The sequence below is a fragment of the Prenolepis imparis genome, unplaced genomic scaffold (genome assembly GCF_030444845.1).
Source record: "Prenolepis imparis isolate NDT839.2.m4 unplaced genomic scaffold, iyPreImpa1.0 SCAF_12, whole genome shotgun sequence".
In the NCBI taxonomy this organism is placed as follows: domain Eukaryota; kingdom Metazoa; phylum Arthropoda; class Insecta; order Hymenoptera; family Formicidae; genus Prenolepis; species Prenolepis imparis.
In genome coordinates, this window is record NW_028141170.1 from 8,485,027 (window position 1) to 8,502,057 (window position 17,031).

The window sequence follows — 17,031 nt, forward strand, 5'->3', positions numbered from 1 at the left end:
TAAAATGTTACGTCTTCTTCGCAATAATCATAAATCTCTCATCTTTTCGAATTAAGTTTTATACTTTTTATATCTTCTACTCCTGCGCGACGCGCGAAACAATTAATTATTCGCTCTTCTCGATTATATTATATACTCCTCCGTCAATTTACAGTCATTACTTTCCCAACGGCACGGGAGCAAAAAATATACTGGATTGGATTTAGAACTTCCGATCGGAAAATTTCCGATCGGTATCCGGGAACTTCGTAATTCGCATAAGGAGCGCGAGAGAAGCGCTCGATACGAAACTTCCATCCGACCGTATTCTTGCGCGAAGACTACAAGCGTGTCGCGTTATCGGCAAGTTATTCCTGGCTTTCGGAAGCTCCTGTAACATTTTATCCGAGAACCCGATCATAAAAATTAACTTAACCGTCTCGCGCGTATTTCAGAGCGCGCTATAGGTATATGTATGTAATATACTATATATATACATAATGGGGAAAAAGGGAAAAGAGTTTTACAAATAGATCTAATGGATCTTGAAATGAAAATTTTTCATAAAAATAAATATATATAACAAGATAAAAAAATTTGCTTTCCAATAGAAATATTAATACTATATTTTAATGAACGTACACAGTTGATTTCGCGACAACTATATTCATTAATCACTTCATTCGCGCTAAATGCATACAAAGTACATTAGGACTCGATCTTCGCAAATTGTAACATAAATCACATCTGTTATATGACGCCAATATTGGCACTGGAGGACGTAACCGTATTTCCTCCCGTGACACTTTGTACGTATAGGAGCCGACCGTTTTCTCGGTCCCGCCGATCCGATAAACAATTAATAAACATAAATTCTCCTCGAAATCGCCGATAGGACAGCGCGGTGCATGCCTGCTCGCTCGCTCTGCGGCGCATAAAATCGTTATAAATTCTTTTTTACGAGGCAGAGTACATAAAATTGCGCCGAGTCCCTTGCGATTTATATCCCGACGCCTGGCGTCGTCCTCTGTTTGCGCGACGCCTCGGTCGTAAGGGCGTTGTCTCTCTCTCTCTCTTTGTCGAACCCTTAAAAAGCGATCGTTAAAATACAGCGAGAGTGTCGTAAATCGACGATCGTTACAAAATTGCGCGCGACGCTTCGACGACAAAAAAAGAGGGCTTCGATCAGAACAGGCCGTTCTCTGGCAATCATTCTTCGGTCAATAATCTCTCGTAAAATAATAAGAGCAATAAATACATTCGAAACATAATGGCATGTATCTGTGGGAAATTGTCAATGTGAAGGTGATTTCTTCCCAAAGAATTGCAGTTTGAAGCTGTAAAAACTGACAAAAGATGGAATAGCGCGCGATTTGACATTTATTTATATATCTAATATTTATTTGAAAAATATCTGTCCGTTATTTTTCTGCTAAAACACACGAGAGATATCCCGTTCTTTTGAATTTAAAACAAAACTTTATTACACGTAACGTCAAGAGGAATTATAGGAAGATTTTTGTACTTTGCAACATTTTTTTTTTTTTTCGAAATATATATTACATATCTGCGAATTTATATATTTTATATGTACATTTTTTCGTTAGGATTTTCTACGAAAAAAAGCGAATACGTTCAGTCTCGCGCTATCGATGCCTCGCAATGTTTGTTCACGGCAATTTCTCTCTCTCTCTCTCGTATTTGCACTTGGGGCCCGGATTTTAGGGTCGTCAGGTACGAAACGGTTGGAAATTCGTGTGTGCGCGCCTCTGATTTCTACTTGGAAAAGTCCGTATGACCATTGGAGATAACCACCGACAGTCACGAACATATATACACGCTTTTCGCGTGCGACAATGGTAACTGGTGGATCGAACAATTCCCGATGCTCGGGACAGAGAATGAATCGGCGCAGCGTCGATGATGACAGTGACGACGGTGACAATGGCGATGACGGTCGTCGGATCGTCGTCGTGGCGCCGGCGTTTGCGATAAATGCATTCTGACGAACGTGTCGGACGGCGAAAATGATGCCGATCTGGGAATACGGCCAACGACAAGTCGGTCGCGATTTGTCGGTTTTCGCGCAATTTTGCGAAGAATTCGGCTCGCAGGTACTGTCATCCTCGACATAGCTACGATAACATCTTTCGCAATGCATATTTTTTTACTTTTTGGCTCACCAAACATTCTCCAGCTTCGAGTAAATATTTATTTTGTTAATATTATTTTTATTTTATTCTTAGTTACATTAAAATATATATAATCTCAATTGATATTTAACCCTTCGTCAGCAAACTGGGTCTTTTAAGTTCACCCCACATTATTTTTATGTTATAGACTTTTACAAAATTCAAAAAAATTCTGGATTATTTGTTAATGTCTCTATTACAATATCCAATAAATTTTAAAACCAATATTAAACCCAATTGTTTACAAAACGAAATTTGAACAGTAATTTGAAAAAAATGGAAATTTGTTTGTACCTTAAAAGACTCAGAGTGCTGACGGAGGATTAATCATTTCGCGTTTCCACTCAGAAAGACTTGAAATATCTTGCGATATCTAAAACTATTAGGAACGGCACGATTTTTTCTCATATTCTGGATATAAAATCAAGAATTTCTATTGTCAAGAAAATTCCAAAGATGATGTAAATTCGATGACATATCGGACAGATCCGTCGGACGTGGTTAATGTGTTTGTTTCCTACGATAATCCGATACATGGAATTTAATGCGAAACGTGAAATGGCCGTGGAATAGCCAAGACGGCCTCGTTCTTGTCGATGCACCGAACAACAGAGAACGACAATGGATGTACGGATGTACAGCGAGCGAAATCCGTCATATTGTCGCGCGACACAAACGCATAGAGAGCGGATTATGGCTAAATTTAATATTCATATGGATAATGCGGTGCATTTTACACGATATCGATCGATATCAAGCTTGTTCGCCGCCGATCGCAGCGTATCGTCAGCCACGTCGCCGTTTGATTCGGGTCTTTATTGCCGCTTTTTATTCCGACATTGCAATTCAGACATTATCGATCGGCGCCATTGCGAAATCCATAAGCCGATCGCGCGGTTTATCGCCTCTTCCCCCATCCCGCTCGTTTCAACCTCCCTTTCTGACGCCTGACTAGTGTTTTGCGATCGGCGATTAACACCCCCCGTCGCTATCGACGTCGCCGCCGACGACATCCGCTTTCGTTCCGGCGCCGCGCGCGATAAGTCATCGCACAGATGTGTGTTGCGTTCTTTTTTCTTCTCTTTTTTATTTTTGCCGCTTTTGTCGGGCGATCGTTTCGCCGCAAAGCTTTTTGCGCGGAAATTAAAGTCGAGTGACAGGCGAAAGTGCGGTATGTGACACTGACGATGTTTTAAGGTAGACTTTCAGATTAGACTGACAATCACACGATAGTGTGACTTATGACGGATTTCCGCAATTTGTCTAGTGGAAACGGATGGCATTAAAACTCGGACGGCGTTTTAAATGAAATTTTCGAGGTTTCATGCCGACATGCGCGATAAGTGACGTGGAAAAAGCGTTGCGAGAGCTGAATTTAACACGGAGTATGATGCTGTTGCAAAAAAGAAAAAACGGTGCGATCTAAAAATAATATATATAGCGTGTTGCTAATGCAAGATCTTAAATATAAAAATTCGGTATTGAAGAATCAATAATATTTGAGCGAGCAATTTAAATTTATGAAATTATGACTATATATGAAGTTTTTGTGTAATAAGTGGGACATATAATACATATCTCTCCTCTTTTTCACGCGCTTACGCGTATGCAATCAACTTTTTAGGCTTATTATGCATCGTTTGCGTTATCACATCGCGACGAGCTGCATAATTAAACGCGAAAACGCGCGAGGCGAGACGCATGATTTATATCACGTGTCCGTAATTGTGTACGTGGCCGCGAAACGTATGCAAAAAAATTAGCGGCGTATTGAATGCATAATTCCTATGTGCGAATATTAACGATTTTTTAATATCGGTTTTGGCCGATGAAACTCTCATTTGAAATTTAATACAGCGCACTTTTTTTTTAAATAGTCGCGTATATAAATAGAAATATATAACTAGAGGCAACACATTTTTAGAGACATTTTTTCCTTTATGCTGATATATACATATATTTTTTTTTTACTTGTGTACGTAACAAACTATTTGTCAAAGAGAGATCGCGGTTGTGCTTTCTCTCGCGATACCAAATTATATAATAATTCATGCCGTACTGTACATATAATAATCGCGTAACTCATTCCTCGTTATTATGATAAAAGCTTTTCCCTCTATCGGTTTTTACATCTAATTATATGTTCAATATTACGCCAAAACAATTTAAAATATAATTTAAAATATAATTTTATGATGATGAGAACTTTTGTAATCTATATTTTTGCAAAATATAAAAGTGCATATATGTATATAATATATACACACACATGCAATTAAAGTTGGATTTATTACATCTAAATTTTTACATCGAACTTAAATCATCGGATGTGCGAATTTTTCGCATGCAATTATTTATACCTTGCGGTCTATTGGGAACAAGCGCGATCGCTATCATTGAGGTAAAGTTGTATGAGTTAAGTTTAGTTAAATTTAGTTAGCTAGGATAGAGTCCGATCGATAGAATACCGAGTCCGGTAACATGTAAACATTTAATATTTCAATAAAATTACAAATTTGTTTACTCAATTTGCTTCTTTTGCATTATTCAGACTGCATTTTAATAGCTACATTTATTTGCGCGTAATCAATTTGCATGCTCGATTCATAATATTTATCGACGATGCACTTAAGAATTTCTAATAATAAATTGCTGAAAATTGCATTTTGCGTGATTTTGTGGATAAGTTTAACGTAAACAACTGAAATATTGCGAATTTAAAGGGTCATTTTCCGATATCGCTCGATGAAAATAATACAAAGACCGACAGGTCTCTCATAATAAAACTGAAAATAATATCGCGAAGATGTGTAAGAATAGATTTCAAAAAACGAGTTTGTGATATAAACAGAGATACGTTCTACATTATTTAAACAACTCTTCATATAGATGATTTTTCTCTCGTTTGAATATAGCTCGCCTAAAATGTTAAAAACAGGAAAACATTTTTTTAAATATTAAATCGCGTTACACAAACAGGAAATTTCGATAAAAAGAATAAAAGTATAATATTTTATTTTAATTACTCTTTTACATATATAAATGGACAATACGGAACATTAAAATTAATAAAAATTCACGAACGAAAAAGATTCTGCAAAAACACTTTTATTAACACGAAATTATATTTCTTTATATTTCTTAATTATTATATTATATTACATATATAATTGAATAAATTTAAAAAAAATTGAAAAAATTAAATATTTTATACGCGAAAATTACGACGAACTCTTCAATAATATTAAGTGATGCAAGTCAACGATCGCGACCGACACTCATTCGATTGCGTTAGATTCGAAATGACGTTTCGCAGAATCTTGTATGCATCTCTCTCGGTGCACCGCGTCTGCATTTTCAGTCTTATTGAAATACGCACATTCGCGCGTGAATCGAAGCAACTTTTCGACGCTCCTCGCCGAGTTTTTACCGGCACACATTCGCATGATACGTTGAATGTTTTACGTTTCTATTTTATTGGCTCGCCGCATAAAAACGATCAGATATTCGACGACAATTTCTGTATACTGGTGCGCTTCTTTCTTCCTCCTCGATCTTCTGTTTTTCTTTCTTTTTTTTTTATTTTTTGCTTCCTCTTTTCCGCATTTTGTTACGAATGAAATTTTCCAATGAAACCCTCCGGAAAGTCGGCTTTGCCATCGAAACCGGTCGACACAAAACGTTGATCGTTATAGTAAAACCGATCGTACGTTATACACATATATAGGATACCCGAGATAATTCGTATAATTATATCCGCGCGATTCGACCAAACGATTGCGGTTTATTTTGTCGATGTGCGGAAACACGTTCCCGTTTGAACTACGAAGCCACGAAGCCGCCGTACGCACAGCGGTTTGACGGTAACAGCATTTGACGCGCCACGTCGCTTTATTAAGTTTCGCGTTTTAAACGAACGACATCGGGGAATTACGCGCGCGATTTGTCTTTTCGTTCCCTAGTCATCCGCATAAATTGGCTCGTACCTCAATTTCGCATTTGGCGTTAAATGCGGTTAACTTTTGATGGAATAATATAGCGGTCAGAATTAGACAAGAAGTATTTGTAACACGCGTCGATTATATGGAACACATAATTCGGTTTGCCAAAAAGAAGCATTTTTTCAAGAAAAATTATAAACTAAGAAATTTTATTATTTTTTTAAAATATATTACAGTGTTTTGGGAATTATCAATTATTTTTTAATATACCACGTATTCTTTGTAATTATACAAAACGTTAATTTTACTTGTAATCTCCCGTAATTCTCTTTATCGTACATTTAGTAAAAGACTTACGGATTTATATATACTAGTTGAAAAAGATTTGTAAAATCGCCGCAGTATACAGTCGGTAAACGGGCCAAGAGTTGAATAACAAATTAAGCAGAATAGGATGTAATTGTAAATTGGCACAAACTGGAAATTGTTACAAGAGAAGAAGCCGACAAAGTGACGGACGGTGTACATGTATACGCCGCGAGAATCATCGTCTTGTTGAAAGTTAACGAATGCAGAGTAGCGGCTCGTTAACGAACAGAGATTCTCTTCATCTTGCTAGGTTCGCACGGCAGGAAAGGAAATATCTCGTTCCATCTCGCCCCTTTCTTCGCCATTTTCGCTCTCCTTTCTTTTTTCTTTTCTTTTTTTTTTTTTTCTTCAAGCTCGTCGCTCGTCGGAGGCTTACAAAGCGCCTCATTAGTATAATTTTTTCGCAACGCTGCATCGACGTGAAAATTCGATTTACGCGTTAAATATGTTTTTAATTTTATAAATAAATTAATTCTTTCTAAGGAAAGAGTGATTTTCGAAATTGCGTTCCCGAAGAAACGGAAAATTCTCAGTAATTATTAATCCGTAAAATCTCAGGAGAAAATGTCAGAGTATTTACCGACGTTAATTTTACATTTCGACTTAGTAAGACTTGTAAAAAAAATACAATGTAATACTTTCTCGATTCTTATCTATTTTTTTATTTTAGAAAATATGTTATTTAAATAACATACGTAAATTATAATCTTACTTCGGAGTAGCACAATTTAAAATATATATATATATAACGTAATACGCAAGGAGAGCAAATATTTTCCCGAACCGCGTTATAACTCTTGCGCAAAATTCTGTTCACAACTCTGATCTAGTCGGGAAGTAAGAAAAATAACGCAACATGCGATGCAAGAAAAATAACTGCGCCCCGTATCGTTCGGTCCGATTTCGATAACGTGGTACGAGAAAAATATATCGGCGATAGTACTTGCGCAAGTCGTCCATCGGCTGACCGACTATACTTCACCTGTCGACAAGTGATATTTTCATCGTTTCTCGAGCGACAACTTATGTCGGAAGATTAATCACCACGCCGAAGCGGTGGGTCCTTTCTAAAATATGTAACTTTGCGCGAAAAAGAGTGAGAGAGAGAAAGAGAGAGAAATCTCTTTATATGTGTGTATGTGTGTGTGTGTAGGTATTACGAATCGCGCTTATTGCGCTCGCAATTTAATCCCACCGCGTAGCAGCAACCTCACGTGCGATAAGTCATCGCCTTGACAAGTAATATTTTTATATCGTTTCTGAAAGTGACGTTTTTCGAGGGAAGATTAATCGCTCACTGTCTAAAAGACGGAAAACTTTTCCTTTCTTCTCGCAACGTTTGACACTTGATATTATATCGAAGAGGTGAATATCTTTGAAAGCTAGAAATGTATCACGATGACGAAAGGCAAACTAGAGATTGCAAAATTTATTTATCTCGTTAATGACTGCTTTGTTTAAGAGCCCGCATTATCATACATTCAATTCGACTATTTGACTCACCTTTTTCCTCTTTGTGAAATAAAAGTTATAATGTAAAATTTTTTAATTATTTTTATTTTTTTTTAATATACTTTTTTTCTTACTATAATTTATATCGAAGTGTGTATTTAAAGAGGCTTTGTTTCTTTGTTGCAGAGGCATCTTACAGCAGGGCAGGAAGAATTACGAAGAGGCGATTTTGAGTTATCAACGAGCCATTCACTTCCGGCCTTCGTTAGCTCGTAAGTCTTTGAATTACATTTCGTTTTCCAACTTTAAAAACCGCGTAGCGTTGTCGGCTTCGTTAACCGAACCCTCGAACGACTCTATGGCTCCCGTTCGAACAACTTAATATTTGAGCACCATTAACGTTCATTTGACGGATTCGCTTTATTACCGCCGATCGATCGTTGAAGGATCCTCAACGTCACGAAAAAATATACCTTCATACGCGTCAGTAGCATCTTCACGGGAAATGAAGACGAGCTGTCGTCACTCGATCCACTTTGCTCGTTATATTTATCAATCCCCCCTTCCCAACATGCTCTATTTTCAGTCAACTCGAGAGAGAGAGAGAGAGAGAGAGAGAGACGCTCTTCCTCTAATTTTTCTTTTGCTGCACGTCGTTTCATTATCGCGCGTTTTCGACTATTTTTACGATCGGTGTAATAATCTTTACCGCAGACACGCGGTATTATCCCACCGCTATTTTCTCTCTCTCCCGTGTACCCTGCTTCTTACGTAGCAAGCCCCCTCGGGTCTACGTATACATCCGTACTTACGACCCGAAGCTGAGAGATCAGCTCGCGCGTCCTTAACGAGCCGCCTTTTACCCGGGAGACCCAATCTTTATGGCCTTAAACCTGAGGGCGAAGCGTCGAAAAGGAATAAAGCAAGCTACGAGAGGGAAAGAAAGTGAGTGGCTCTAGTTTGTTACAGGTATATCCCTCGGTATAGGAAGGTATATGTACGATCCGCGATTTACTTCAACCGACATGAGAGCGGTTCGTTACTGCGCGAAATAACTCGTCGCGTTACAATATCGATTTTATGGCACCTTCACGTGCCATTCCGGATATTCTCTCTTTCTCTCTCTCGGTCCCCAGATGTTTTTCCCCCGCATAAAGGGCGATACGGTAGATCCGGCGCATCTGCGGCGAGAAACGAAACGCGGAATGCAGATTAGATCTCGAGCTGTCCCGTAAACATCTGCGTTAACTTTAACGACGAAAACAGTAGATTGAGCGTATATTCGAATCTCGATATTTTATTACGAGGAAAATTTCGTGAAATACGACACTTTTATAATTAAATTTTTATTTAAACAAATTTCTTAGAGCGAATAATCATATTTTACGGAAACCCACTTCTGATTGCGCAGTCTGAAGAACTTAATTTGTAGCACCGAAATTTTTGTTTTTTAATCGGAGAAAAAAAATCGATTTTATATTCACAAAAATATATATCTGAAATCTTGCCCCGGGTAAAATTGTAGCATCGCATGTACAACGTGCTGCGCAACAGATTAACGATGTCATGTCAGATTTATCGGACGCGTATCGAGAAAAGTGTTAGCGTTGCGAAGAATAACGCACAAAAATACATTTATCCGCGATACAAATAAATCGCAAACGGAACGCGACGCTCTATCAAAGAGAGATATCATTTTGTACAAATTTATATACACGGGGGGCGAGATTTGTATGCGCGGATGAGCTTCGGCAAATGGCGGGAAAACGGACATTTACCGTATCACACAGAATGATGCGGCGCGAATTTGTTATATCGCACACACACACAATCAATACCCACGTACGACGATTTACTTTGACCTATGTGAAATTGGTTCGTTACAAAACGATACTTCCGCGATATCGATTTTATTGGTCCTCCACGGCGCGCGTACCAGTTTTCTGACCGAAATGTTTCCCGTCCGGAACGAAGGTGAAACGATCCGTATAAGCACGATCGAATTCGCAAAAGCGTCTCTATATATCGCAGCTGGAAAGGAGAAACGGAAGCAAACGCGAGGAAAGCGCGGTTACACGCGGAAATCGTTCTTCTATATTAACATGTTTTATTTTTTTTATTAAATCGAATGGTTTCCTGCGAGAGAGACGACCATCTATCTAAAAATTCCAGTCCCATTTATACAAAATAAAAGAAATTTACGTATATAATAATTTTTAGAAAATTTATTTTTTGAAAGAAATTCGACGTATAATTTTTGGAAGATTTATTTTTTAGAAGAAAATGCAAGTTTATATAAATTAATTGATATTTTTCATTTTTTGAAAATACTTTGCAGATTTTTTTTAGATTGGCAGCTATTATATTATTTATTTGACAATTACGTCAAGTCTTATTTGCCTTGATTCAGCAAATTTGATGTAGGCACGTAATTATCTCTAAGAGATTGATAGAGGCGAGCGGACGGATTTATATATATACATTGAATTATCGATTAATTGTGGCCATCCTAGTCAAATATTAACGGGTTTTCCTAAATTGTTTGTCGCTCGGTATACTTTCGCAGGTGAAAACGAAAGTTTTCCAACAGTGTTTGCAAAGTTATCTGTATATCGTTCGTATTTAGCGGCCGATATTGCGGTTTCTATTGACCAATCAAAAATGCAAACACTTGACAAATGTTGATTGAATTACTAACAATATTGACATATTTTCTCTCTCTCCCTCTCTCCCCATTCTCTCTCTTTTTCTAATTCCCCTTTAACAATGTTTTCAAGCGCGCACACATCGTTAGCAAGCGAACATAATCGTAACCATGTCTTTGCTCGATGTATACAATACAAACAGGCATATACGGAATACACGCGTAAACGCGAAGCTGCCTCCATTTTGCGCGTTATACATCACGGGTATCCTTCCCCTATCGATTTTGATAGCGAACTAATCGGTTAAAACCATCCCCCGATGTTAGTAATAGCCGATAAAAGTTGACAGTTTAAACAGGCTTAAAAGTTGCCGGGAAAGTTTACCGATGTATCAGCCCGACTGTATTGTCGGATCAAAACGCAGTGTAACATCTTATCGTAAAATTGAAATTTATTACGAAGCGAACACATATAGGAGCTTGCGAAAAAAGCCATAAAAAATAAGTATCTGTTTGTGTGATAAACATTTTAATATAATATTTTGCCTTGGGGTAAAAATATTATACTCGATTAAAATTCTCTCTTAATGACAAATAGGACGATTGTGAAATGTTTAAACTTGTGGCTAATATATTTGACTTTCTTTTCCTTGTGAAAAGAAGAAAAAGAAGTACTAATATTTGAAACATTCCCAAAAATTAAAATATATATTCATATGCTCGTTACATCGTGAAAAGTTTTGATTTTTATTCCAATATGAAAGTTCAGAATAGTTATTATTATGTAGAATTAGTTTTTGAGAATATTAAAGATAAAATCTATGGAAATTGTGATTTCGAAATGTGCTGAAAATATTCGAAATTATATGCAGAGAGCACAGCTTTGCTGCTATTCAAGATTACGTTTACATAAAAGAATATATTTTAAAGGAAATGTTCTTTTTATATACATTATAGATATATACAAAGGATTTATCCTACAAACTAATATACAACTATGAACAAATTAGCTTTCATTTATATATAAAATTAACAATGAATTAATGTTAAATTTTTAATGAAATTATTAACAGAAAAAATTATTAGTTTTATTATTAGAAAAGGTAGCAAAGTATTACAATCTATAATTTTCTTTTTAAAGAATAGGAAGGAAAATAATTGGGAAAAATGGAAGGAAAGAAGATGCGTTCTTTTGTGCACAAAGATTATATTTGAGACTTTATTGAACGTTAAAATTTAATTAAACCGCAAGGAACAATTAAATAAACATGTGGCTTAAATATATCGTGAGAAGTTAAACCGCGTTTATGGTTATGCATTGTTGTGCGCGAGGATGAGAATGGAAAGGGCGTTGTGCTGGAAATTTTTGACGATTATCGCGCGGGGAAACTAAAAAGCTTACTCGCGTATAAAACTTCTCCAGGGAAAACGACCGCAATTGCATGTGCGCGTTAGAATGTTTAATTTTATAAGGTTGCGGACCAACTTTGCCGTTGGGAATAAAAAGCTAGCAAAATTTTATTAAACTAATTAGGAGAATTATTGTTCGACGTAAAATGGCTTGAATAATATTAAATCACGTAATAATATTTTATTATATATAGATTTATAGATTTCATACTTTGTCAAATAGAGCGATAATTATAATTAATGAAGATCAAATAATGTGTTTAAAGCGGGTGTATTATTTCGTGGAAACTTATAAATAATTGTTTTGATTTTATTTTCAATAGTTCTTGATAGTTCTTGATAGTTCTTGATAGTTTATGATAGTTTAAACAAAAGTTTTGAGATTATTAAATTAAAGAAAATTCTTCAGGACAACTTGCTGAGCTGTACTTTTGCATTTTTTTAAAGAGTTTTAATCATTGGTAATGTTGTTACATATTTTTTTTAAATAATTTTATTCGAAAAATTTATATTGTCACGTATTTATATAAACTGCTGGTTGATTTCAGTTTTTTATTTATTTTAAAAAGTTTTTTGTATAGTATCGAGTATATTCTTGCATTTTCTAAAGAAACTTAGTCATTAGTTGTATTAAATAATTTTTTAAATGATATATTTTAAGAGAGGCTTATTACAACATATTATATGAGAAATATTTGTATATATAAATTCTATTTACACACGTGCTTATACATTATATATTCTCACGCAATATAATAAATTTCCTATTAGTTTGATATTTTGATGAGCAAGTTTCATGCTACTATAGCATCGCCGCCGCTTAAAGACTATTTCTCAAAGTTAGTCGACGTTAAAGTCGACATATTATCATCGATTAATCTACGGCTCAGCGAAAACAAAGAGAAAGAAGCGGCGCGGTCTAGTTTAATTTTTTTTTTTTGCCCGCGAACTTTATTCATTCGAAGTTCACTCGCTCTCGTCGTGGAAGTTCGGCCGATAACTGAAACGCGGATACATCTCGCTCCTATGCAGCGGGGCGCGAAAGTATATTAGCGAAGTTAAACTCGATCCCGACGACGACCGGAGAGGAGCGGGCTGGAAGCGAAAGAGCACAAGGAATGTTTAAGAAGTCCTTTACTTAACATTCGTCCACGATGGCAGCGTCATACAAAATACTTCGGAAAACTCTGTCGCTGAGGAATGTATAAAACTTTGATAATGTCCACTCTTGCTTTAACGTTAACTAATTAACAACGAATGTTAATTGGACTCTTTCTCTCTCTCTCTCTCTCTCGCTCGTTCTTTTATTCTATACTAGAATTATTATAACGCTTTTTTAGATTAAAGACAAGAAACACGACAACACGGCAAGAGATTGAAAGTTTCTATTTTATAGATTGTATTTATTTCAGAATACACACACACACATATACATGCGGATATACGATGCGCAACTTTTATGGCAGTTTCGAGTAACGAATAACGCGTGCCTCTTTTCGCCGAGATTTTACGAGCAATCCGGACTTAGTTTGCGCCCGCCAGCGCAAGTTCAGAATACAGGCTATCTATAATCCAACAAAACGGCCGCGCTCTCGTAAATCTCGCGGCAGTATCTCCGCTCATTTATAGTTGGTTCGTCTAAACGAAAAAGAGTAAGTAGCGATAAAAAAAGAGAAAGAGAGATAGAGAAAAAAAAATAGAAATTTCTCTCTCTCTCTCTCTCTCTCTCTCTCTCTCTCTCTCTCTCTCTTTGTGTTAATGGAGTTGGCCGCGAGCAAACGCGCCACGTGTGAAAGACTCCTCGCGAACTTCCGGGAAATGTCCGCTTGTCTACAACACGTGTGCAAAACGCTCCGCTCCGCGAAATACGGGCGACTCAATTAAAGCAGCCAAGTTCCCGACGAGAGAATCGCGGAGCAAAGACTACTTGCGTAGTAGAGAGAAGGCGGAGAGAGGGTGTTGACAATTAGACGTCTCTCTGCTTTACTTTCACAATTAACCCTTGGACGCGCGCGCGCGCGCAAAGCACTTTCCCACAAATGTTAAATGATACATCCGCTTCGGCTCACCGAGCGAAATGCATCCGGGGGTTTAACTTGCGGGGCTCGCCCGCTCTGATTTTAATTTAACGATACCGCATCCTCCACTAGATAATGGATCAGCTTTCACTAATCAGGTTTAATAATTTTAATTTGACAATACGACGGGAATTTCTCTTAACCAAATGATTGATTAACACAACCGCGCGAATTATTATTCAGCTTTCAGTATTCAGAGTAACACACAATATTAATATTGTACAATAATGAAAATCTTTTAAATAATTGATTAACTTTGATTAATTAGGTTTAACGATTTTATGGTAAAATAAATTATACGTGAAAATCTCATATAACCAGCGCGTCAGGCTGCGAAGTCATATAAATCGCGAGATAATCATCGTTCCAATTAATATTAGTCATTGGCTTCTGTAACATTTATTTGTGTTGTTACGCGCTTCGCGTTACATTTCCTAATTATATTTATATAAGATAATAATAATAATAATAATTTTATTATAATATGAATATTTTACGCGATTTTGTGTGTCAAATCAAATTGCGAATTATAATTGTTCTTTGTAGTATTATAGATTTACTTTTCTAATTTGATGGACTAAACAAACATGGTTAAATTTATTTATACATTAATCAAAAAGCCTGCGTAATTTAAATAGATTTTCCTGAACTTTATAATAAAATGACAATTAAATAGTTAAATATATATTTAAATTAAATCAAATTATCATCTCACATTTCACAAAATAGAGATGCGAATTTTATAATTATCGATAGTTGGCACTAAAAATAAATAAATAAATAAATAGAAATATGTGTGTAAAGGGTGGAGGGGGAATTATGTTTGTGAATTATTGGTCGTTAAAAAGAGAAGGTCTTTAAATATATAAATATCGTGATAAATGTCGTGTCAAAGTACTCGTATTTTGCGAGCGGATCGTCCATAAATCGCGTGTTATTATCGGAAGTTTCTCCACAATGGCTGTCCCCGTAATCTACCGGGTAGATTCGCAAATAGGTGGACCGGTTATATGGAGCAACCTCTACTAGGCCGTTATTTGCGTCCTCGAATCGATGGCAACCGGCAATCGAAAGAGCTACATGTAACGATTCATTACAGGGGAAATATATGAACAGAACCGGGCGCATCGGAAATACTCTGTAAGTAGGTTAACCGGACGGCTGCAATTTTAGTCGGAGTATTATTAGAAAAGCCTCCGGGACGCGCGCCTCCGTCTATAAATCTCGACTAATTTCAACGGATACATGCAGCAAGGTAGCATTCGCGGCGCAATCACTCACTTCGAAAGCCGTTTCTGGTTTTCCATTAGCCGCAAGATTCTTACCGTCGACACGAAAGCGGTTTTATCGCTTCGGCATATATCGGATTTTTTTTACGCAAATCGAATTGTTCCTTCAAAAACATCGAACTGATAAAAAATACAATTTCGTGAAAAATACCACAATATCGAATGTCCAAATATTCCGATATTTAAGTGTCCATTTAGATAATTTCGATAATTCGCACAATTTTAAATTGATGAAAACAACACGTCTAATATCACTTTTGTCGACATTATTTTTCTTTTCACTATTATGTTCGCTGTATGATATATGTCATTTATATGTCTTTGCCTCATTTATAATGTATAAGAGAGAGAAAGGGAGAGAGTGCGGGATTTATTAATGTATCTATTTTAAAATAATATTACAGCTACATGCTCTGAATTATTATTAACACTTCTCAATTATATATATATATATATATATATATATATAGTACAAAATATAGAATTATTACGTGAACATGACAATCTCATCATAATAAAACAATATTGTTAAGAACAATGATAAAATTAGAACGGTAGAACTAAAATTACAGCTACATACTTCGATTTGATATTGATAAGTCTTATCGTTACAAAAGTATTTCGATTCTCAACATCTGCTCTATATTTTGAAAAATGACATTAACAATGATAATATATTTAGAATCTTAAAGTTAAAATAAAATAACATGGATATTTTTGATGCATTGTAATTTTCTGTAACATTACACAGAGATATTCATTAAATTATAAGGATGCAATTTTTTGTTAATATTTTAAACAACGATATGAGAAATTACATTTCGAAGGGTTCTAGAATGGCGTGTTCTTCCGAGTCTACGTCTTTACCAGAGCTCTATAATTGCTTGCGATCATTCACGGTAGAAACGCGATCTTGTTAGTGTCATGGCGGGACGAGAAGACAGAGATTACCGGGCTCTCGCTACAGAGTTTCCGTATCGCGCGCGGTTAAGTGTCGTCTCGGGGCTCGAATTGCGAGAAATTAGCTGGATCGGTTGTATGAGCACTTAACACGATTGATTCCCTTGAATACGGCAATTCATGTAAAGGCTTTACCCCCTTTCCCAGCCGCGCCCTCATCCCTTCTATCCTCGACAGGATCATTCAAAGGCGATATACAGAGAGTTTACATATATATACACGTATGTACGTATGTGTATATGTATATATATATATATATATATATATATATATATACATATATATCCGTACATATATATACATATATATCCGTTTGTCTTCTCCATTCGAAACGTTTCTCGAGAAGATCATAACAAGGTGGTAATCAGAATAGTATATATACATCCGATCAGGACCTGCTAATTGAATAGTTATACGAGAAGCAATCAAATCCGTCGCTTTACAATTGCAATTATTTTGGCATAGTATCTACTTGTATTCGACTACATGTAGCAAGCGATTTAAGATTCGAAAAGCGGTAATCAATTTTCTTATAAAATTACATCTGATTAATCTTTTCGATAAGATAACTCACAATTTCACCGAAATAACGAATATTGTATGATATTGTAGAGATTCACATTTATGTCACTGATATAATGAAATTTCAATAATAATAAGAATAATATAAAGTTAGTTAAAGTCTGAAAAAGAAAGTTATAACAGCGTTACAATTTC

At 36.1% G+C, this 17,031-nt stretch overlaps 2 protein-coding genes across 10 annotated transcripts in view; one reads left to right on the forward strand and one right to left on the reverse strand.

Moving 5' to 3' along the window:
- Positions 1-17,031, forward strand: part of Tmtc2 (Transmembrane O-mannosyltransferase targeting cadherins 2) — a 299,799-nt gene that overhangs the window by 251,545 nt on the left and 31,223 nt on the right. For all 7 annotated transcript variants that reach the window (XR_014426625.1, XM_083052298.1, XM_083052297.1 and 4 more), the window contains one exon: positions 8,120-8,205. Coding sequence is in view for 6 of the 7 variants with exons in the window: in XM_083052298.1 (XP_082908424.1) it covers positions 8,120-8,205 (86 nt within the window). In the remaining variant the exon portion in view is untranslated. The remainder of the gene's footprint in view (positions 1-8,119; positions 8,206-17,031) is intronic.
- Positions 1-17,031, reverse strand: part of LOC145944155 (UDP-glycosyltransferase UGT5) — a 185,772-nt gene that overhangs the window by 35,092 nt on the left and 133,649 nt on the right. The gene's annotated exons all lie outside the window — the stretch shown is intronic.